Below are 24,549 nucleotides of genomic sequence, written 5' to 3'. Positions count from 1 at the left end.
TCCATTATGCATATTAAAAGAATATTCATTAACTTTGTCCACCGCCCATAAACATTTTACGACCCCAACAACCGCCAGATAACAACCACCACCGTCATACAAAGTTATCCGCAGTAAACCCTACCGTTATAAAAATTTTCCCAAGCGAAGTAATGCAAATTTGCATTCCTGATCTAATTTTCCGCACGTGCAAAACAAACTGTTCGACACAAAGTTAAACCCATCAGCTGCTGCTGCTGCTGTGCTCTGTGCGCGTGGATGGACCGTGGTAATCTTCGTCATAAGCCCTTAATTTGCACTCCGCCTTGTCAGCACCACCACCGTTGTGTTGGTTGCATTATAGGCCACGACGAGCAAATAAAATACCACCGACAGTAGGTACCTTCCTCACGATTTTGCGCAAAAACCGAATCCGCCCAACCGACCGACCGATCACTCAGTGCGGCAAAGTGCAAAACCGTTATAAAATAAATTCTACGCTAAATACCATAAATTACGATGCAAATTTATTCCGCACACAGCGAGCAGGGGAACGTTCTACTACCAAGTTGTAGGTTGCCTTCCTTGCGCCATCATCGCTCTCAAGTCAGCTGGTCGGTACGCAGCCCAACTCCAATGACTGACGACGGTATGAATATCAATTTTTTGCGCACAATTCCTCTCTATTAAAATGAAATCGTTCGGATCATCATAAACGGTTTTCCACTTCGTGGTAGTTGTTGAGGTCCGGGAGCCTACTTTACATCCCCATCGCACACCACACAGACCTTCCGTTTGTGTTGGCCGTCTCTCTAGAGTCTGATGAAGTCGACGGCCCACAAGAGAAGGACCGATAATTCCAACGAATTGAATTAACTCTAATTGCTTATCATTGTTTTGATTTAATAAACTGCCTGAAATGTGCTTCATTTGTGGTGGCCCGGCCTGGCCGACCGCAACGGGTTTTCTATTCTCGGCGGCCCGGTCATAACACAACTTCTTTTCACTTTATTAATAGTTAAAGATGCGATCTGGATTTAATCAGATCGGTTTCCATGGATTTGCCAACCGGCGCGGATAGTGACGATGCGACGATGCAAAAAGGAAGCATAAAATAAATACAAAGCTATCCCGAGGAGAAGAGTGATAACTAGGAAGGGAGTAGTGCGTGGAGTCAACTATATAATATTTACACTAGATGTCAGGAAGCTGATGGACGAACAACCGTTCGACCAACAGCGAAGACAATTGGGTGCAGCAACTGCGAGCGTTCAGGGCTGGTATAGGTATTGACATATACGATTTTTCTCCGCATCCTCTAACAGTTTAAAGGAACTGCAACTTGAGGTTTCGATATCTAGTCCCTGAAGTCCATGTTGACGTTGAGAAACTTACGATTCAGTGATATGAAATAAGCTGTGACATATGTATTTTGCTTGTGCTTGGTTCTCTGACGAAACTAATCAGTCAGGCTGAAACGTGCAACACTAGCAGTGCAGTATGCAGGCTCTTGAGAGCCCTCACGATCACCTAAGTTAGGTATGTGTGTCAAATTTTGGAAGATTTTTTGCCGAGCCAGAGCGCATTGTTCGGCACGAAAAGTGAACAGTGAACGAAAAGTGAAGAAAATATAACACAGAGTTGATAGCAAATGATATAATAACTAGCAAAGTTAAAAATGTGTTTTTGGTTAAAACTTCATCCTATATCATCATGTAGTTGGGTACAATGTTCAAACAGTAGTATACACAGATCATTATTATGTACCATAATTTAATCAATTAGAATGTTCAGTCAAGTAGACATGACGTCATGATAGCTTTCATATCATATTTGAATAACACCAAAAAAGCAATTCATTAGTTCATATTGGGATATACATGCCTAGAACATCTGAATGAGTTTTGGTGTTTTTGCATGATTTCAAGTTAGTTCATTATCAGCATCGTGGATATTATAAACTACAATACTGGCACCAGAAAACAGAAAGGTAGCACAAAAAGTAAAAACAAACGCGGCATTTCTTCTGGTATTCATTTTAAGATTCTTGCAGGAGTCCCCCCCCTGGGATGCACCCAGCAGTTCTTTCTGAGATTACCCCAGGAAATCCGTTTTGGATTTTGGGAGTTGTTTATGTGATTCTCCTAGATGTTCCTTTTGCAGGGCTGTTACAGGTGGCGCGGATTTTGCGTTTTTCGCGGTTTTTGCGTTTCGCGCGGATTTCGCGCGTTTTTGCTAATTTCGGCGCGGTTTTTGCGGAAATGGGTTTGAAATGCACTAACATTGAATAGTGAACCTTTCCAAATTGGAGTTATGGAATTTTGTGATAAAGTAAAAATAATGTTAATAGTCCCTAGCTTGGAGTGCTAAATAAGTTGCACTTACTAAACGCTCAATTTGTGAAAGCTTCTAAATTTCTTAGTCAACCTTTTGAAGTCATTTCTGCCGTAACCCCGAGATCAATATTTGGCAAAATTTTTGGATAAAATTTTAATTTTGGGCGGAACTTATATAGTAATGTGTGAGGTTCGAAAAGAACACTAAGCAACACATGGCAAGATTTCTGAAAAAATTGCTAGAGTTTCTTGGTGATTCTAAAATGTGTTTTTTGTGGAATTTGCAAAAAAAAAATACGTCACCGGAAATTTTAGATAAACATTTGTTTGAGTTTTATAGTTAAATTTATTAGAATCTCGTAAAGGAAATCGTTGATTTGGTTGACTTTGTGTGTCGTAAGAAATCAATAGATTGGTTTTCTGATACAGTACCTATATTGTGCAATTTTTGAAATTCCCGATAAAAAGATACAGGTGAGACGTCCTGAAGATTTGTATGATTGCTTTCTCAGAGAATTTCATGGAAAAAGCTTTGGAATAACTCTGGATAGAATATTAATCATAAGATTAAGTCCATAGCGTTTTTTTACGTATAGGATTTCCTTGATTTATTATAGATGAGTTTCACGAAAACGAAATGGACGAAATTCCTGAATCAATTACTTGTGGAACTTCTGTTGAATCGTTTTTTTTTTTTTTTGCTAAAATCTCTGATAGAATTATCCTAAAAAAATATGTAAACTTCTTTTGCCTTGGTAAAATTTATCTTTGATTTCCAATCGGAGCATTCGTAGAGAGGGGCGTTGTAGGCAAAGTTACTGATGAGATTCTTGGTAGAATTTTTGAAGGTTTTTTTTTGCAGAATACTTGAAAACTTGGAGCTTTTGGAATCCTCAGAAGGACATTCCAAAGGTGTGGTGTGGCCAGGAAATCTTATCATATTATTTTTCTAATGTATTAATGTTTTTTACATACAGTTTACTCGAAGGTCTGAACATTTGCCAGAAATTCTCTTCCCGGGATTCCTTCAATGATTTTTCCCGGAAATCATTAATTGTTTTAGGGTAGATTATTTTTCAGATTCCTCCATTGGTTCCTCTCCTGAAAATTCGTAAAAGATTTCCTCGAGAATCTACCAGAAATGTTATTCATGATTCCTCCAATCAGTTTTCACATTTGAAATGATCATCTGTAGAGCAACAAAAGTCATGAATAGTTGAAAAACTCTTGCTTTTTATGAGTTTGAGTCATCAAACCCATATGTTTTTGTACTGGCGCGGATTTGATGACCTCGGCGCGGATTTCAAATGGCTTGGCGCGGATTTTGCGGTTTCATAATCGAGACTTTTGTAACAGCCCTGCTTTTATAATTCCTCAGGGAGTTCCTTGTGAGAATTCTCCAAATTTTTATTTTTTTCGGATGCTTTATGTACACTCCCGTTCAAAAGTTTGGGGTCACCCCCTCAAAAACATGTCATTTTTTAGGCCCATATCTTCGCCAATTTGCGTCCGATTTCAAAACCCTAGGCTTCATTCAAATGATAATAAGTCAAAGAAACTTTGAACATGATTTGAAAGATTTTTTTCAAAAAAAATTGTATGTAAACTTAACCCAAAGTTGCCAAATTTTCTAAAAAATGAATATAAACTTACGGCAGTGTCGCTGGAAGTTGGGTCGACCAAATTTTAAGATGAGAGCGGTAATATGACCCATTTTCTATTAGCTTTCAACTGCTTTTTACAGAACTTAGCTAAAAAATCTAGAAAAAAAGTTATTAAGTAAATTAATCCTTGATGTCATCGACCAGAAGTTTGGGGTCACTCCTTAATATGATGTATCGGCCAAAAGTTTGGGGTCACTTTCGTAAAACATGGAAAAGTGATTTGGTGATATCTTCGTCATCTATAGTTCAATTTTAATTATTTTTGGCTCATTTCAAAGATAATTAACTAAATTTACGTTTGATGTCTTCAACATATTTAACGATTTTTGTATATAAAAATGTTATGTAAAGTAAGCACATTTTACCACGCTTCAAAAAATGAGGCAACTTTACGTTAAGTTTTAGTATGTAAATTTCAACAAATATGTGTGGTTCAATGTCTATGCAGTAAGTATCATTCATTTTGTTTCAAATAAGCCAAGAAGAATTAAAATTGAATGAAAGATGACAAAGATATCAACAAATCACTTTTCCATGTTTTACGATAGTGACCCCAAACTTTTGGCCGATACAGCATTTTGAGGGGTGACCCCAAACTTTTGGTCGATGACATCAAGGATTAATTTACTTAATAACTTTTGTTCTAGATTTTTTAGCTAAGTTCTGTAAAAAGCAGTTGAAAGCTAACAGAAAATGGGTCATATTACCGCTCTCATCTTAAAAATTGGTCGACCCAACTTCCAGCGACACTGCCGTAAAATTATATTCATTTTTTAGAAAATTTGGCAACTTTGGGTTAAGTTTACATACAAAATTTTTTGAAAAAGTTTCTTTTAAATCATGTTCAAAGTTTCTATTATCTTTTGAATGAAACCTAGGGTTTTGAAATCGGACGCAAATTGGCGGAGATATGGGCCTAAAAAAATGACATGTTTTTGAGGGGGTGACCCCAAACTTTTGAACGGGAGTGTATGTATAAAGTATATTATACAGGAAAACTTTCCACTAGAAAGTTCTTCCGAGATTTCTCCAAGAACTTCTCATAGGACTGTCATTGATCAGGAATTTCTCCCACGATTTCTTCAAGTATCCTCCAGAAATTCTGTTTAAGATTCCTCCAGGAGTTAGTTGCTGCAGATATTTCTCCAAGAATTCTTCCTAAAAAATTCTTCCAGGAAATTGTTTTGAGGTTCTCAAAGAACTTCTTGCCGGATTCCGTCACGAACCTCTCCTAAGTCTCCTCTGGGATCTTCTTCCAGTAATCCTCCACCAACACCTTCCAGGATTTCGGCATTACCTTCTTGCGTCCATGATTCCTCCAGGAACTTTTCCCGGCATTCCTGTCAGTGTTCCTTTTGGAATTCTTGTAGATCAGTCTGTAATTTCTCCGGAATAAGCACGAGAAAGAGGAGAATAGAAGACGACGCATCATGCTTCATCTTCCACGGTTGCAAAACTTACTAATCTGTAAATAGACCAATAGGCGTTGAATTCTTCTGGTCTCTAAATAGATTGCTGGACGCAAATTTGTTAAGGCACGTTGATCGAATACTTTGACTAATCAACTTTGCCCAAGACAAAATTCTTCTATGTAATCTGATTCTCGAGAAACAGAAGCTCAGAATTTCTAAGACATACTAGCGCCACCAAGCAACTAGTTTAGGGAGCTTCCATAAATGACGTAGCTTTTTAGGGGGGAGGGGGACTCTGGGATTGTGTGTATATAAGGTATGGGAAAACATGCTATAAGGGGTGAGGGGGGAGTAAAAATCTGCCAAAAAATGCTACGTCGTTTATGGACACTCTTTTACCATCGGATAGCTCCTGATGTCCTGATCAACTTTGCCGAAGACGATTTTTTTCTATCAAGTCTTATTCTCGAGATACAGCAGTTTAGAATTTCTAAGACTCACTAGCACCATCTGGCGGATGAACCTACAAACAACTAGTTCACTATCGAATAGATCTTGATATCCCGATCAAATTTGCCAAAGACGAAAGTATTTTATGTGTTATAACGGATTCTAGAGATACAGTAGTTTAGAATGTTTAGGACAAACTAGCGCCACCTGCGGGTGAACCTAGAACGCACTAGTTCACTACCGGATAGCTTTTGATGTCCTGATCAAACCTAGGATCAACTAGTCGGTTAGCCCTTGATCTACTGATCATCTTTGCCCAAGACGTAGTTCTTCTATGAACCCTGGATCTAAAGTTTCTAGAACTTACTAGTGCCACCTAGCGGATTAACTTAGTTCACTATCGGATAGCTCTTGATGGCCTGATTAACTTTGCCGAATACGAAATTCTTCTATGTATTCTGATTCTCGAGATACAGAAATTAAGATTTTTTAAACCTGGAACGATTGAGTTCACTATCGGATAGCTCTTGATTTTCTGATCAACTTTGACTAAGTCGATTTTTTTTCTATGTAGTCTGATTCTCGAGATACAGAAGTTTATAATTTCTAAGACTCACTAGCACCACCTAGCGGATAAACCTAGAATCAACTAGTTCACTATCGGATAGCTCTTGATGTCCTGATAATTTTGCCGAAGACGAAATTCATCCTTATGGTCTGATTCTTGAGATACAGAAGCTTAGAATTTTATCCGCGTCACCTAGTGGATAAACCTAGAATCAACTAGTTCACTGACGGCTAGCGACGCTATTGGCAATGAATGTTGACCCAACACCTATCAAAGCAAAATGTTTCATGATCACTAGTGCCACCTACTGGAGCGAATACGTACTAAATTACACACTATCGGAGAGTCCTTGCTACCCTCAATAACTTTGCTAAAGACACCAGTGTTCCAACATGCCTCATTTCTTCACGGTTATCGCAAAAGTTACTGATCTAAAAATAGATCGCTGGGCTCAAATGGGTGAAAGAATAACACTAACAACAGAGGAAACCCTAAGAAGTCACTGGAGTGATCCTGGAAGGGACTCCCGGAGAAATCTTAGTGAGAACTACTAATGAAATCCCTTCATAAATCTCAGAAGGGATCTCTAAAGGATCTTTCAAGGTTTTCTTAAGCAATCCCCGCAGAAATCCCTGATTCCTTCCGAGAGGACTCTCTAAAGGAATTCTGTGAGGAATATTTGGAAGCTCAGCAGAAATCCCTGAAATAATCACAGAAGATATCCCGGGAAGAATTATTGGAGAAATCCCTGGAAGAATCTTTCAAGGAATAACAGCAGGAAATCTCGATACGTATACCTAGATGAATTCCATTCTCTGAATATATTTCGGCAGAAATTCTTGAAAGTATACCAGGAATCTCGGGATTTTCTATGAGAATCCCTGCAGAGATTCCTTGAAGTAATTGCTGAAGCGATCCCGTAGAGAATACCTGACGGATCAATAGAGTAATCCTGACTGAAAGCTGAGCAGGTATCCCTGAGAGAATCATATAAGACATCCCGGTATAATTTGTAAAAAAAAAACCTGAAAAAAAACTCGGGAACAATTTTCCAAGAAATCCCATCGGAAATTCCGGCACGAATACCTGGAAGAATCCCTCGTGGGTTGCCTGAAGAAATCTCAACAAAAATCTATATTTTTTCATATTTCTTTTCGGGAGGAATCCCTGAAAGAATTCCATCAGGAATCTCTAAAAGGATCCTTTATTAAATCCCGGAAGAAAACTTTGAAGGAATTCCAGCAGGATCCTAGAATACCTGAAAAAAAAAAAATCCTACCACGATTTTCTAAAGCAATCTGTGCAAGAATCCTTGAAAATATCCCAGGCGGAATCTCAACAGGAATTCCGGAAGCAATATTTCGAAAAATACAGAAAGGAATCTTGGAAAGACTTTCGAGAGAAATGTCTGAAGAAAACCCGGAAAGAACCGTCGTGCGGGGTGTCATTGGGCCAAATCGGGGTGACATTGGGCCACTATTCCGCACGTTTAGAATACGACGAGAATGCATATTGTGTGCGAAACTTCTAGAATACATAGTTCTAAGATACTTTGCATTCAACGTCGGATTCTCTGACTCATATTGAATCCATGGGATCGATGGACCAATGTGACCCTCTAGGCCCAATGTCACCTCAAACGACGGTATTCATAAAAAGTATCTGGAGAAAACTCATCTCATCTCATTTCTTCACCTTGCTCTCTACTCTAACTTATACCTTAACCCTCTACTCAATGCTCTATCCTAACACTGTACCCTATCCTCTATCGTAATCTGTACCCTATCATCTACCTTACTTTCTACTGTGCCCTCTACGCTAACCCTTCACTCTACCCTCTACTTTGGAATTAGGATCGACTCTACCCTACACAGTTTAAAATTGTTATATCGAGTCCTGTATCGAGTTCTCTGTAACAAAATAACCGCTATCGCTTTCAACACAATTCTCCATTGGATTTTAAAATCACATGGTGTGTGCAGTAAGAAGCTTGCTTACAACTTTGCATTTAAGAAATTATTTTATGTAAAATCGAATGAAATGAAATGGAAATTTATACGTTCTAATATTTACGTCAAGTGTAGTTACCCTCCGCCCATCCGTCTACTCTAACCTCTACCCTCCCTAGCCCTCTACTCTACCCTCTACTCTGCTCTCTACCCTACCCTCTACCCAAATTCTTCACCCTATCCTCTACTCTACCATCCATCCTACCTTCTGTCTTACTGTTTACTCTAGCCTCTATCCTTCAACCTATCCTGTACCCTACCCTCCATCTTCCCTACTCTCTACCCTGGTTTAGAGACAATACGTCGAAAGGACAAAACGTCGAAAATGAATCTAAGCAAATGGTGAGTTCTTTATTATTTTACGTTTAGTCCTTTTGTATTTTCGACATTTTATCCCTTCAATCTTTTGTCCTTTCGACGTTTTGTCACCCATCCCAGAAGACAGTATAGACTGAACTCGGAAAAATTAAGACAAACAAAATATTGTATAACTTTTGATTGCGTGTACAAAAATAGATTTTTTGACCAGGAATAGTAGATTATGTGTAACTAATACCGTAAAAATTTCATCAAAATCGGTTGAGTGTTGGCGGAGATATCGTCGAAACAAGAGACATTTGTGAATCTTGAGCAAACAAACACTTAAAAAATATCACTTATTTTCACCTAAAATTGTAGAGCCATGTATGTTGAACCGATTTCAATGGAAATTTTTTGGTACATGGAGTATGTAGAAGTATTGTGTCGAAATTTCATTCAATTTGATCTAACCGTTAAAAAGTTATAGCCATATATCTAACACTGTATCACAATACGCAGATGTGGATTTTGGTATAGTGAATTTGAAACTGCTCTAACTTTGAAAGTATTTAATCGAAATTGAAATCGCTGACTTCTTGAAGCAGCTGAAATCCAATGTCATGCATATGGGAACCGTATGCAAGATGGAGGAGGACAGAAGCCTGTTCATCAAGTACATAACAGCAGCCGCAATGGAGGAAGCGTTGCGGTCAAATGCAGGACCCGTCTAATGTTGTTATTCTAATGGGAAAACGGTTGATGTTACCATGTCACGAGCAGGAACCAACGTGAGATACGTGAGGAAATTTTACATTCCTCCGGAGGTATCCGATGAGGATCTGTCGTTGATTCCTGGTAAATATGGGAAAATCGAAAGCATGATCCGAGAAAAGTTATAACCGAACCTAGGACTCGACCATATGTTTAACGAAGTGCGAGGTTTTCACATCGACGTGGAAAGCGAAATTCCTCCAACAGTGGAAATTCTCAAGTGGAAAGGAAAGGTGTTTTATGAAGATCTAAAAAACAAGTGCTTTTGTGTCAACAGGAGGGGCACCGTAAAAACTCCTGCCCACAACGTCCAACGCGGAATCAAAAGGTAAAGAGAGTGGAAATTGTTGCTAGTACCTATGCTAATGCCGTAATTCACGGTGCTGTAGTACTAGCTCAACAGGCAGCTGCGATCGAGGAAAAGGAAGTCGTTGGAGAGAATTACGAAGCAAGCGAAAGTGGAAACTGATGAAGGCGAAGAGCAGCGTATTTACATTACAAGGGATGGAGACGATTGTCTATCGAAGCGCGTATAAGAATACTCTGGCGGAAAATTGGGCTAAGCACGAGGCGGAGAAGCATGAAAGAAAAGAACAGGAAACAGGAGAAGTCAATGCAGCGACGATATCCAGAGAATCTACGGAAGAAAGAAGAGGAGCAAAAAGAGCGGTGGGAGAAGTGCGAAGCGGAGAGAAGAAGCAGGCAGGAAAAATTTAATCGGGAATCATCTCAAGAGCAGCAAGTACTTCCGGCGGAAAGTCTTTTACAGTCTCCACCCTAGAAGAACGCTCGGAAGCTGTAATATTGTTATTTTTCTATATTTATTGAATTACTCTTTCTTATTACATTGTAGCACTTGCGCCAATACTAAACCGATGTTGATGAAATTTTCATGGTATTACCCACATTGTGGGCTTCGTGGCCGTGCGGCTAGAGGCGTCAGTGCTTGTTCAGTCTGTACAACCTCTGGTTGAAGACGGTGTAGTGTCTTTTTTTTTAAATGTAGTACACATAATATGCTATTCCTGGTCTGGTCTAGACTAGGAGTCTAGTCATTATTCTTTTTTTTGTATTTCTGGAGATAATTACGTCAAGGGAACCCTATAGATAGGACGCTTGGTGGACATTAGACCTGTTCACTTTGAAACTTTTTTTCTCCGATTCTCCGTGACACATCAAATTATCAATCCACATGTAAGACCAAGTCTTCAGTCCAAAATTGGGCCAAATTGATGAAGATTTAAAGGTGTATCAAATCGATTTTGTGTTTTTTTAGCCGTTTTCACAGAAATTTACTCAGAAATTCACAAAATTGCTCTGAAAAGATGCCGGAGATACCGTTAAGATATAGTTAGAACAATACTCTACAACTTTGCCGAAGACACTACGGTGTTTAAATTACGTATTTCGAAGTTATTCAACAATTTTAGTTAAAAAATCACGACAAAACACGATATTTTTACGACTTTACATATAAAAGTCATGTAATTTTACATTGTTTTAGGTGACTAAATTAATTAGCGATTACTCCTTTGTATAACGAACATTTCGTCCATACATCGTTTTTTGTGTAGGAATTCGTTTTCATTGACTAATTATCAAAAGTATATCACGTTGACACTAAAAATCGCACAGAGTTACCAGCACGAATTAAAACAAAGTTACCCATGATTAAGACGTCATGCCATCGTATTCTAATGTCTTTTGATTTAAACATCAGAAATGGTGCAGAGGGTAAGGCTCGAGCTTGCGGATCAGAAGGTCCCAGGTTCAAGCTCAAATACATGATAAACTTTTTTTTCTTTTTTTGTAGCAGTTAGGATGATGAATCTGCCATGACTTACACGCAATCTCCCAAAGAATAATGATTGAGACCTACCAATTAAGCCCATTCCAGGACTAGCTAGATATTTAGTTTATACTTGTTGACAATAAATCGTGTCGACGAGATCAGCTGGGCGAAATATTGAGCATCTGTTTGATAATGATCAATTTAGCTAAAACAATTCAATACGATGATGGAACTGCTTCTGGATGCAACATTTTACAGACAACTGTGGGTGGAGCTTACTTGTTATCTATCTACCCATAAATTAGCACAACTACACGATGAAGGGAAACTTCATTCTTACTATGCACTCTACGGTTCCGAAACAATGCTATGATGCCAAATTGCAATGAGATGCAGTGCGTAGTTTCATCAACTTATAGCTGGAACGAGACGCAAAAAAATCCTATTCCAGGACTCGAACCTTGAATCTTCGAATCCACAATCTCATGCTCAACCAACTGCACCAAATTTAAACTGATGCAGATGAGACAAAGAAGTGTAATGACGTTTAAATCATGGGTAACTTTGTTTTATTTTATGCTGGCAACTCTGTACAATTTTTAGTATCAACGTGACAAACTTTTGATAATTAGTCAATGAAAACGAATTTCTACACTAAAATGATGTATGGACGAAATGTTCGTACACATAGGAGCAATAGCTCATAAAATTAGTCACCTAAAACAATGTAAAATTACATGACTTTTACATGAAAAATCGTAAAAATATTGTATTTTTTGGTGATTTTTTAACGAAAATTGTTGAATAACTTTGAAATACGCAATTTAAACACCGCAGTGTCTTCGGCAAAGTTGTAGAGTATTGTTCTAACTATATTTTAACGGTATTTTCGGTACCTTTTTGGTGCAATTTTCTGAATATTGAAGTACATTTTTGTGAAAATGCTCGAAAAAACACAAAATCGATTTGATACACCTCTAAACCTTTATCAATTTGGCTCAATTTTGGACTGAAGCCTTGTTTTTGCATGTGGATTGATAATTTGATGTGACACGGGTAGGTCAAAAAAAGTGAACAGGTCTAGTGGACATGGGTTGATGGAACAAATTAACCTCAGCTTTTTTGCTCCGGTTTTTCAGCATGGTCAGCGAAAGATGTAGGCACCCAAATTAGTACTTCAGCTTTAACGATGGCTGTGGCACAAACCACTGGATGAGAACAAATCAAACATTAGGCACTTTATTTCTGCTGCAATGAAATTTTCATAAAGCTTTTTAATTCACTAAAATACGGATTTTTGATAACAGTTTGTTCAAAAATGTTTTTTTTTTCAGTAAAGTTGTCGTAACTCAAAATAGGTTCGAATTTTGCTTCGTCATATGCGCTAATTCCCGTCATATCAGGCGGAAATAGCCAACAATTACAAATATTTCAACATTCCTTTGTCAATAATTCATCAGATGGAGCAAAAAGATGTAGACTGTCAATAATCAGCCCCTATAGCACTGAAAATCGAATAAAAACGCGAAATTTTGCGTACGACGAAGGCAACCGGACCAAAACAGCAGCTAGCCGAAGTGTTCCTCATCACCGTCTAATTATGTATAACTTCGTCTGACTCACTTGTTCAGCCATTCTTCATCTCACACTTTTCAAAACCTCTGTGGCTCTTCAAAGTTGGATTTCACTGCTGCAGAATGCATCAAAAGTTGCTCAATTATTAAAATAAATCGTTTTTCCCCGTCGGTAAACTGTAAACAGTTGTCTTCGTCTCAGGGAAGATACTTATAATATGTTTCTACATGACATGAAGGCTAATTTATAAATTTGGCATTGAAACCAAACTTGCCATGAGACATTAGGCGAGGTGCGAGAATAAACTGGACCATTATTGGTCAGTGCTTAGTATGACGGGAATTAGATAAAAACATACATTAATGTATAACTGGTAGAGTCCCTGGGCTTGGATTATATCCTCCAGGAAGCTTTGATTTTGGGCATGTGGCTGATGTGCTTTGCAATAATGATTAGAGTAGCTGAATGTGGAAAAAAGCAAAAATAATGTAAAATCTTCAGATCTTCAAGCCATCTGATATAGTTATACTGATCATGCTGCTGCATAGTTTATCGAACATTTGTCTAAGTTTTTTATGTGACGGGAAAATATAATTTCAAGTTGGTGAGAGTATTACAAACTGAGGGAGGGTAATAGGCAAGGATGGAAATCTAGTGATCATGATCAGATTTCGAATATGTCGCGGTCAAACGGCATCGCGCGATCATAGCAACAACGATAACATTTTGTCGTCAAGCATCATAACAAACTTCGGTCCGAGAAGAATGATTCGCTCGGCATGTGCGGGCGCGATGCGATCGTTATCATGGAGTCGAAATGATAAATTAGTGATTTCATTCACTTTTTAAGCATTCTTGGTGATTTAACTTCCAGATATGCTTATGAATGTATTATTTCGAATCATGAATGCGGCTTACGGGTGCATAAGTGGCAAACAATGTGATGAATAAAATTTATCATGACTTGTAACATGATCCGATAACGGGTCATCACGCGATAAAGCGTGCATCAGATGCTTTAATTGTTCTGTGATATGAGCACGGTGTGAGGCGTCGGCATCATGCTACTGCAAGAACAAGGCTATCTTGGATTATTCGTATCCTGTATCATTTATCGCTTGAAGTGATTTTCTGCCATCCTTGGTAATAGGCCCAGTCAGATCCCTGAATGGTCAATGTGGGTTAGTGTGTGGGAATGCCATTGAAGGTTTGTAATATTCTCCGAGGCTTTCGAAATCCAATTACTGTAAATAATCCAATTACTGTAAATAATCAGCCAATGACTATTATCTCCTATAGTGTTGTAGTACGAATAAATGATCTCATCCTATGGGAATTCGAACTTGGTTTATTAACCTCAATTTTCTTTGCTTGATAAGGTTTTAAAGACAAACATGAGATCAGAGAATTACCTAATAGGAAAGTCACATCAGCAAAGCTTTTACATATGCAAATGCTATCCATGGGGTCATGTCTAGCATTTAATATGTATGGCAATGACTGATTCTTACCAAGTAGGGGTACTACAAGACCACGCGAACACATCGATTAAAGGCTTAATTGGGAATAATATATTTTCCTCAAGGGACATTTTTTTCGGAGTAACTGGCGAGTTGGAGAGGATAGGAGTGTCCGTTTGTTATAATTGACAAAATAAACAATCGGGCGCTTTTTCTTTCTATGACTTGCTTGGCATTATGTGGGTTATTGTTTTTTGGTTTTGGAAGGTATGCGATTCACTATTGAGCCTTAAAATTATGTTTCTTCGAATTTCGACTGTTGGTGTTTATGTTGGAAGGAGAATGGCGTTCAGTTTTTGGAGGAATAACTCAAAAACGGATTCTTAAGCTTTCATCCGACATTTCGGTCGCTATATTGCGCCTTCTTCTGGGAATTAACTATGCTCCGTTTTGTCGTAAGTATGAGCCCACAGCATAGGCCACATTTGACCCAGACGTAACGTATCGTCTCCCGCCGGCGGCGGATGGATGGATAAAATATCCGAAAAATATCCGAAAAACTATCCGGGTCGCAGAACAGCGATGCAGTTGCCAGTAAAAGTGGCGCCAAAACGGGCAACTGCATCGCTGTTCTGCGACCCGGATAGTTTTTCGGATATTTTATCCATCCATCCGCCGCCGGCGGCAGACGATACGTTACGTCTGGGTCAAATGTGGCTTATGCTGTGGGCTCATACTTACGACAAAACGGAGCATAGTTAATTCCCAGAAGAAGGCGCAATATAGCGACCGAAACGTCGGATGAAAGCTTAAGAATCCGTTTTTGAGTTATTCCTCCAAAGACTGAATGCCATTCCCCTTCCAACTTAAAATTATGTTTCAACTGAATAGCATTGATATTGTCAAGTCTATACCAACACCCTAATCCCAAACCAAAATAACCTTTTCCTATCCCATGGCGTTTGTGTGGTCAGCAGAGGCTATTCAGCCATTACCCCTCCTTATCATCGGCTTTGGACTGACTTGCGCTCTCATTGCCCCACCAAATGCTGCAAAATGAAAATGAATATGAAATCAATTTTTAACGCTACTTATATTCAGAGGCAGGTCCTTGGTTCTAGTAATGGAATCGCTACCATCCCTGTACTTTTTATCATATAACAGTCATCGTGCAGCGGGTGCACTTCGCGAGAACTTTCATACCTTTCCATGGCCAGCCAATGTAATGTTCCAGACTCCAGCGGCTGTCGTGTATTCCGATGATTGAGCCCGATGATCACAGCACGGCACGATTCTGGACCCCGTCATAAATAGTTCCGTTTGTTTTTGCCGTGACTGGTCGATGACGATGGCGACGCCGACAACGAAGATTGCCAATTTCCACGAAAGTGTTGCGTCTTTCTTCGACTTGTTTCAATCTACCTCCATCATTATGGGGAACATCGACGAGGACGCTCGCCAATGATGGATTAGGTGTGGAAAACAAAGCTCCCTCTTCTGTTATAAAAGAGTGGATTGCTCTGCAATCCATAACGAGCTGCACTCTTTGCTTCTTGCGCTTGAGCGGTCATCAGGGGCCGTTCATAAACCACGTAGACTTTTTGGGGGGAGGGGGGGTCTGACCAAAGTCTACGCTCCATACAAATTTCAAAATTTTTGTATGGACAAAAGTCTACGAGAGGGGAGGGGGGGGGTCTGAGATGGCCAAATTTTGGTCTACGTGGTTTATGAACAGCCCCTCATTGCTGCCAGAAGAACTAGAGAAGTGTTGCTAATCAGCGAATCAGTGCAACACCGTTAGGTCGCGTGAAGCTTTTCCTGGATAATGAACGTGTCTGGGTTGGGGGAGTGCTGGACAGTGCTAGAATAATTGGGCTTTCTACAGGCGGGATGACGATGAAATAATTAGATAAATGGATGAGTGACTACGGGAGCTAGGTTATATGATAGGAGATGTTGTCATTGTTATTGTGTACTAAATTCAGTATAAATCTCACAAATTTTGCTGAATGTCACGAGAGTACTCCAATCGACAACTGAAACTCAATTACCCGCTTGATGGACGTTCACTATCGCGACTCCGAAATTGCACTGAAGTGATTTATCATTTCCCGGTACCAAAGTGAAAATCTGTCCACGACGTAGCACATGAAAGGAACCACACACACGTACGACCATATTGGTTGGAAATTGTCACTCTTTAGACGGAACTTCCGGCCATAAACCGAGAGCTGCTGGACGAGCCGGAAACTTCAAAAGGACGAACAGGACGACGGCGCGACGGGCAAATTGATTCAATTATGAGATTTTTCCGTTCGAGTCTTACTTTCATTTTTGGGATTACCAGCGGAAATTGATGGGAACGGGCAAAATGGTCTCACTGTCATCCAGTTTTATGCGTTCGTGAATCCTCACTCCGCGTTTCTGACTCGATACATGGAACATACGGGCGCAATTTTTTTTGGTCATATTTTTCAGCTCAGTCTCTTTGAGTTTCTGTACCTAAGAAAAGTTATAATAACTGCTGTTATAGAATAACCTCATTCGCATTTTTTTTTGAAACATATTCAAAAAACATATCCAAAAACTTAATGTGCCTCCAAATCTTATAACTTGTTCTATGACATAGTTGGCTAGAACGCCAGTTTAGAGAATATGAAGTCATGGGTTCAAATCCCACCCTAACACATTTTTAATTTTATTTTCTTTTTTGTAAATGTTTATCTAAGTTTGCCAAACCTACAACATATCGTGTTTGTGACTGCTAACATTATCTCACCATAAGTGAATAGCTCCAACTTTTCCGTATTGTGACACTATCATGTTGGCAAAGAGTGTTTCACTTTCTGCGTCCCTATGACTATGACATCGGCCTGCTCTTCATCCCCCAGAGTTGTCCATTCATCCGTCTTCCGTCTTATCTCCAATTTCATTGACGGCAATTTGGTGCTCCTGCTGGGAAGCAGCACCAGAGAGCACCCAACCCCGGAAGAGAATAATTTGTTTGTATTGTTATGTCTCTGTTTGCTACCGTTGCCCGCCCTGCTGCTGTTGCTGCTGGCCCCCCAGTTGAATATAAGAAAAAGTTTCCATGCTGGAAAATTTTCTCCTCGCAAACGATTGCCGCCATATCGTTGGAATCCTTTTTGCACTCGCTTGCACCCGCAATGTCACTGATGCGAGCGATGATGGTACCGAGCGATGCCCAGGACATTTATGCCGGAGACAGTTTCGCTTTCATTTCCTCCCGGTTTTCCTCGCAGAGTTGCTTCCGCATCAGGGTATATCTCTTTAATGCGGCTACGACGACGACGTTTACTGAAGTGGGTGGTAAAGCAAACATAACCCCCCTGCAGCATCGAAAAAGGATATGGTTAAAGTGCACAAGCATATGAAAGTTGTGGCGAAACTACATTTCCTCGCCCGTAAAATGAATTTAATTTTCAGACAGAGGTCGGGTCAGAGTTTGGGTCTGTACGTATCCGTATCGGTCGGTACACGCGGGCGGTGCCTTTAATGGAGTGTGCCATTTTGCTTTTCAACAGAAGGCCACGAAGTCCGAGATGAGCCAGGAGGGCGGGTAGACGATGGAGGTTGATGAGGATGATGGGTTGATTTAATGCAATTTCGGAAAAGTGTACGTACTTTGTTACGATAAGAGCCCTCAGGCTGGAGGAAATATTGCAATTTCATGAGGGGTTGTTCACAAACTACGGCGAATCATCTTCGATCATCCCAGGCTTCCCTCATTATCATTACTGTTCTTTACACATTTATTTTTTATTAATTTGAATAACTTTGGTCAGACTCCACCTTTCTCCAGAACTCTACATGATCTATGAGTAGCCCCTGTTCGGAGTTGTGCAATGTTTTTCTAAACTTTAAACAACGAGCGCCGGAAACTATCTCCGGAAATGAAGCGATACATTTTGCAAAATTGTAAACTTCAATGCGTTTATGAATAGACAAACAACGCTGAAACTGGCTGACCATTATGATCATTTTTCTAACTGTGTTATTTTTCTTTGTCATTACAGCTATCATCGTTCATTTCTTCTTCTTGGCTGCCTTCTTCTGGCTGAACACAATGTGTTTCAATATTTGGTGGACATTCCGGTAAGTAATCTACTATTATTTTTCATACAATTTTGAGAAAGGGAAATGAACAGTAGTTTTTGGGCACAAACGCCGTGTATGTTGGAGATTGACATCTAAGCCGAAAGTGAGATGAATTTGTGAAAAGAAGTGTTCATGGTGTGAGCTCGGAGTCTGTTTGGCTTTCTATTCCGCAGAATCATTACCTGGTCTGTGGATTAGTTGGTTAAAGCGCCAGTGTAGCAAACACCGAGTCATGAGCGATTTTTTTTTCACATATTCATCTCTCAATCTGTCAATTATCAAAATTCTGTGCCTTCTAATTACAAGTTTTTAAGTACTGCAAGCGGGATCCGTAAATAAATTACATTCAAAGCAACAGGATGAAGTTCTGGAATTCAAAGAAAAATGTACTTTAACTTCGATGATATTTTTGCAAATGAAGAGAACTTCGTAGCGGAATTTATGAAGTAATATCTATTGTAAGGTCTAGAATTTTTTTCTATCGGACCTTGAAAGAGCTGCCCATGGACAAAATTTTGGAGAAAGAAATGTAGGAATTTCTAGAGGAATTGCTGACAATGTTTCAGAGTTAATTTATGAAGTAAATATTTTCATATGGACTTCTTTTTTTTTAAGGATCCTAGATCTAGCAGATATTTCCGTTAAGTCGTCAATTCCGAAAAGATGCAGCAAATTCCATGTAGGACACGGATGAAACCAAAAGTTGTAATCCCTCTAGAAATTCCTGTACATGATTTTTTCTTCAAATTCCGCTAGAGTTTCTTCCTGGAACTTCATTAGAAATACCTCTATGGTTCTCACATGGTTCTTTATACATTTTTTCACGCTATTTGAAATTCTTTCGGAATTCTCCCGGATTCCTACCAGCATTTTTCCAAATTTCAAAAAAATATTTCCGATTCTTCTTTAGGAATCTTCCAGGATCCCTGAATTCCGACCGATTTCTCCCAGAAAATTTTACGAGGATCCTACAAAATGTCTTTCCAATGTCTTGAAGTCCCAGAGTTTTTCTGGAATTTTCTCTCAAGATTTTCTCCGAATTGTAATTTGAGAATTCTACTGGAGCTATTGCTGACATTTCTTATGGAGTTCTTCCCTTGATTTCTTTCAGAGTTTTTCCTCGTGGTCGTTTCTATCCTCCTGAGATTATTTGTTCACAGATTTTCTAGGGATTCTCAGAACTCTTCCCGGAATCCCTAACGGAAGTGCTCCCTGAGGTCTTACAAAGATTTTTTTCAGGAGTTTTTTTTACGTAATGATAACATACGAAATTCCTTGTTATAAACTTCCGGAGGAATATAAGAAAGAATCCAGGTGAAATCTTGCGAGAAACTCCCCAAGATGTATTGGAAAAATCTCGAGAGGAATCCTGGAAAATACTGGAATACTGGGGAGGACATTTTTGGGACATTTCACTAAGAAAATCTCTAAGAGAAATTCACGAAGAAAAACAAGCGAAAAACCGCAAAGAAATCTAAGAGAAACATCGTTAAACTCTCTAGAAGAATCCACTAGAAGAACTTCTGAAAAATCCCGAAATGATCTAATGGAAAGCTATCCCGGAAATTCCTGAAGGATGTTTGGGTAAATTCTTGGAAAGATCTTCGGGAGCAATTCAGCAAGAAATTTTGGAAAGACATCGTCAATATATCTGGAAGAAACCCCGTAAAACCGCTACAGAGACCCCGTTTGAAACTCCTGCAGAAATCCTGGAAGTGACTCTGATAGGAATTCCAAAAACAACTCTTATAGGGTAAATCACCAATTATTCCACACCTTAGAAATTCGCCTATTGTTGCACACTCCATGCTTTACTTATGAGATGTGCTACAATTGACAAGTTTTTAAGGGGCGCAATAATTGGTGATTTACAATATATCCCGAAACAACACCGAGAAAATTTGTGGAAGCAAATACGTAGAAACCACTAGATGGGTACTTGAAAGAGCTGCGAAAGCCAAGAGAAGAAACAGCGAACGAATTCAAAGTAGGTATTGCAGTAGAAATCAAAGGAGGTTTTCCTAGAGGAACTAAAGCAAGAATCATGGATGGAATTTTATAACAAATTCTGCATACCCAGGTAGAGGTCAAGTACTGACGATCAAAAAGTGATATTGATTTGAAGAAAAAAATCTTAAAATAATATCAAAAACATGTTCCTGAAACATCTGAACAATATCAAAATTTGATATTTGAAGATCAAACGAATAGCTTGCAGCTATTGGTTAGAACTTATAAGTGCTAAATATGGTATGATAAAGATGTTTCCAAGAGTAAATTTTAGATATTATTTTCATTACATTTATCTCTTAAGACAACTAAGCCAATATCACTTTTTGAGTTCTACGTCAAATTATGCTATGATTGAGGTTTTTTCCTCTACTCGGGTAGATGTCAAATTAATTTGCTAATCCTATCTCTGCAAGAATGGCTACTCGTTGAAAGAGTTCTTTAGAAGTATTATTCGGAAAAGTCAAGATAAACGATACCACCTGTTTGTACTCAAAATTGCTGGTATGATTTTGTAATTTCCAGTTAATCGCAGGATTTTCATCAAAATCTCAACATTACTACACCACTAGCACGGAGTATTCATAAATTTGGTGGAATTTCTTTAATGGTAAATCGTGCCATTTTTCCTCAACTTCTTCAATTAAGTTTTGAGAATATTTGCACAGACAAACAGACATAATACTTTGCACATTTTTCAATTAAAATCATAGTCACAGAAACACGTTCGCCCAACGCTAAAAGGGCTGAGTTTGGTCAACCATCAACTAGGTGGCGGTAGTGGGCAAACGTCAAACTCGAACAAAAACGATGCGAGTGTCACAGGTGGGCAGTTGGTCTACTATGAAATTTTTAATTGGACCGTTAAATCGATGCCCAAGGCCACTGCATGAAGCGCTTGCTAAGCATATTTTTTTTCCAAGTCTTCGACGTTTCATTACATTGTTGCTTACGATTCGGACTTCCAAATTACAGTGAGAACTATGGTGGGATTTGTAAATGCTGGTAAGATTGCGGTTCGAACTGCGGTGGGAGGAATTCTTCTGGAATTCTGACGGTAACCTTGTGGAGTTCTAAAAGAAATGGTGCGGCAGATCTTAGCAATTTTGTCTTGCAATTTAATGGAGATCCACGGAGGACCTTTTTTCGATATCTTCTGGCATTCCATAATAAGGTTTCGTTTGGGGTTTCAAAGAAGATCCTCATGAAATTCTTCCAGGAGTTCTTCCGGAAAACCCCCAGGAATTCTCTAAGATTTTTTTTTTTCAAGGAATCCTTTCGGAAATTTTATCAGTTTTTCATGGTTTGATTTAATTTAAAAGTGTGCTGATATATGATTTGATGGTGGCACGGTGGCGCTCCTCTAGGAGGTCCTTTAGAGATTCCTCCAAGAAATCCTTCGCGTTTTCTGCACAAATTTATTCCAGGACTCTTCCAGAAGTTTTTTGTAGGGTTTCTAGGGAGTTCCTGATGAGACTCTTCAGATTCTTCCGGGGGCTTATTAAGGATGCCTTCAGAGGATTATTCTGAGTTTCCCAAATAGGTCCCACCTGGGATTCCTTCAAGAGGTCTTGTAAAGATTTCCAGAGATTCTTTCTGGAATTTCTTAGGGAATACTTTCTGAGATTACTTCAGGAGGTCCTATATTCTTTTGAAATTGAATTTGGATTTCTTTTGCAATTGAGTTTTTAATTTTTAGAAGATATTCCCGGAGAATATGCCTGGATAACCCAGCAATTTCACCCGGCATTCCTTGCGGGATCCCTCCAGGAGTTTTTTCGGGGATTGTTTCAGGAATTTATTCCAAGATTCTTTTGAAAACTACTTAAAAAAATCTGACAGGGATACCTTCCAGGAATTCCATGCGATATTACTCCCGGAGTCCCTACCGGGATTTCGTCAGAAATTCTTCCTGAGATCCTTCCAGGAATCCTCCTTTTCGGAACTACTTCTGGGATTGTTTCAAGAAGTCTTTCCAGGATTCCCACGGTTATTCCACCGGGAATTCTTTGCGAGATTCCTCCGGGAATTTATTTAGAGATTCCTTTGGGAACACTTTCCAGGATTTCTCTTGGAACTTCTTCCGGGATTCTTCCGAGGACTTCTTCAGGAACTCTTTGCTGAATTCTTCCAAGAGTTCAGTCTTGAATACCTGCAGATTCTTCTGGAAATCCCCCGCATGTTCGTTCAAGAATTCTTTCAAATATTTTTAATGGAAATCCTCCAGGAGTTTTTTTTTAAGGATTATTTTGAGGCACTCCTCCAGTAGTTTATATTGGGTTTCGAACAATTCCTTACATTTCAAATGGAATTACTTCTGGAAATTCCAGGAAAAAAATTGAAGACATTCCAAAAGGAATTGGAGACATCTTAGAAGAATCTCTCAAATGGATTCCTAAAGGAAATTCTTGAGAAATCTATAGGATTCTCGGAAAGATTTCCTGAAAGACTTCTAGAACTCTTGATCGAATATTGGAATAAAAATCCTAGAAAATTCCGGAAGGAATTCCGTAATAATTGCCTAGAGAAATCGTGAAAAGAGTTACTATTTAATTCCTGAAAGTAGTTCATAGGAGAATAGTTCTTGGAGTTCTTGGAAAAATCCCGGAAGAATTTCCTGGATGAATCTCATAAGACATATTGCAATATTACCCATCGGAATACAATTAAAATTTAGCTCAGATTTCCACAAAATAGCTCTAAAAGAAATCATGATTTTATTTTCGCTACACATGGTTGTAGAATTTCATCCCTTTATGAATGCTTTTATTCAGCTAATTTAGACCCATTTGTGCCTTGAAACTAGCTAAACTAAGTGCACCTTTGACCGCGGCATCCACGGTATGCAATTTTCACAAGGTAGGCTAGTAACGCTAGTAGGGCCCATATAGCCGAGGCGATAAACGCACGGGTATTCAGCATGACCATGCTGAGGGTGACGGGTTCGTTTCCCGGTCGGTTCAGGATCATTTCGTAAAGGAAATTTCCTTGACTTCCTTGGGCATAGAGTATCTTCGTGCCTGCCACACGATATACGCATGCAAAATGGTCCATTGGCAGAGGAAGCTCTCAGTTAATAACTGTGGAAGTGCTCATAGAACACTAAGCTGAGAAGCAGGCTTTGTCCCAATGAGGACGTTACGCCAAGAAGAGAGAAGAGAGAGAGGCTAGTAACGCGTGTAAACGATCATTTTCAAAGTAAACATGTGTCGACATTGGTACCCTTGCGCATCGTCGCTTGCATTGACAATTTTCACAATTTTGTTTCTGATGAGCTCCAACCATATTCGTCGTGGTTTAACTGGATCTGAAACCAGTGAGGCCTTTTGGAAATTGTTAGTCAATCCGGAGGTCTCCTTGCAGGCATTATGGCAGGCAGTTCTGGTGGGGGCTCAGGTTAGCAATCACAGATAGATACGCGTATTTCGACTACCACTTGTAATCCTCCAAATTCAAGCCTTATTTAAACATTTAGTCAAATTCTTGGGCCAATACAAATAATTAGTTTCGTACCTTTTAATTCCGCCCTTATTGCTTATCCTTTGACAGATACGAGTATTCCGACTACCACTCGTAATCTTCCTCAGTGTCAGTTATCCAGTGGAGTGAGTTATTGAGGTAATTCAGGTCCAATTAAAAAAGTCCAATTGGACGCTCTAAAGAACAGTGCAGTCCTACAAAAGACAAGAGTAGGGAGGGGGAGAGTATTGGATGGGGTTTGTCCGAGTGTTAAATCTGATTATCACTGCACTGGCTTAAACATCTCTTTGTAGCCGTCCATGTAGCCTTATTGCAAAAGCTGCCCAATTTGGGCGAAGGCCGCCATCATTTTGTAATCTCCAATTCCACTTTTTTAATGCAATCTCTCAGCCAGCCAAGTTTCTATTTTGGTAACGGCAACACACAGCGGTACTTGACCCATTCACTCTGTGCACAGTGGGAAAAATAGGTATAAAACGCGAATAAATTCAATATCTCTGCTCGGAGTGGATGGATTTGAATGAATTTGTGACACAAATTGTAAAAATCTCTACAGAATCAGATAACGAGGATGTCATTCGCCGCACAATGCTGGAAATCAGTGTACTGAGCTCGTTTTACCCC

At 39.2% G+C, this 24,549-nt stretch overlaps 1 protein-coding gene across 6 annotated transcripts in view; it reads left to right on the top strand.

Annotated features, from left to right (window-relative positions):
- LOC109429573 (probable G-protein coupled receptor Mth-like 1) overlaps window positions 1–24,549 on the top strand; it is a 427,950-nt gene that overhangs the window by 261,118 nt on the left and 142,283 nt on the right. For all 6 annotated transcript variants that reach the window (XM_062849258.1, XM_062849261.1, XM_062849260.1 and 3 more), the window contains one exon: window positions 18,354–18,432. In XM_062849258.1, coding sequence (XP_062705242.1) covers window positions 18,354–18,432 — 79 coding nt within the window. The remainder of the gene's footprint in view (window positions 1–18,353; window positions 18,433–24,549) is intronic.

This window comes from Aedes albopictus, chromosome 2 (genome assembly GCF_035046485.1).
Source record: "Aedes albopictus strain Foshan chromosome 2, AalbF5, whole genome shotgun sequence".
In the NCBI taxonomy this organism is placed as follows: Eukaryota; Metazoa; Arthropoda; class Insecta; order Diptera; family Culicidae; genus Aedes; species Aedes albopictus.
Note: the sequence above shows the minus strand (reverse complement) of the source record. Positions and strands in the feature narration are given on the sequence as shown.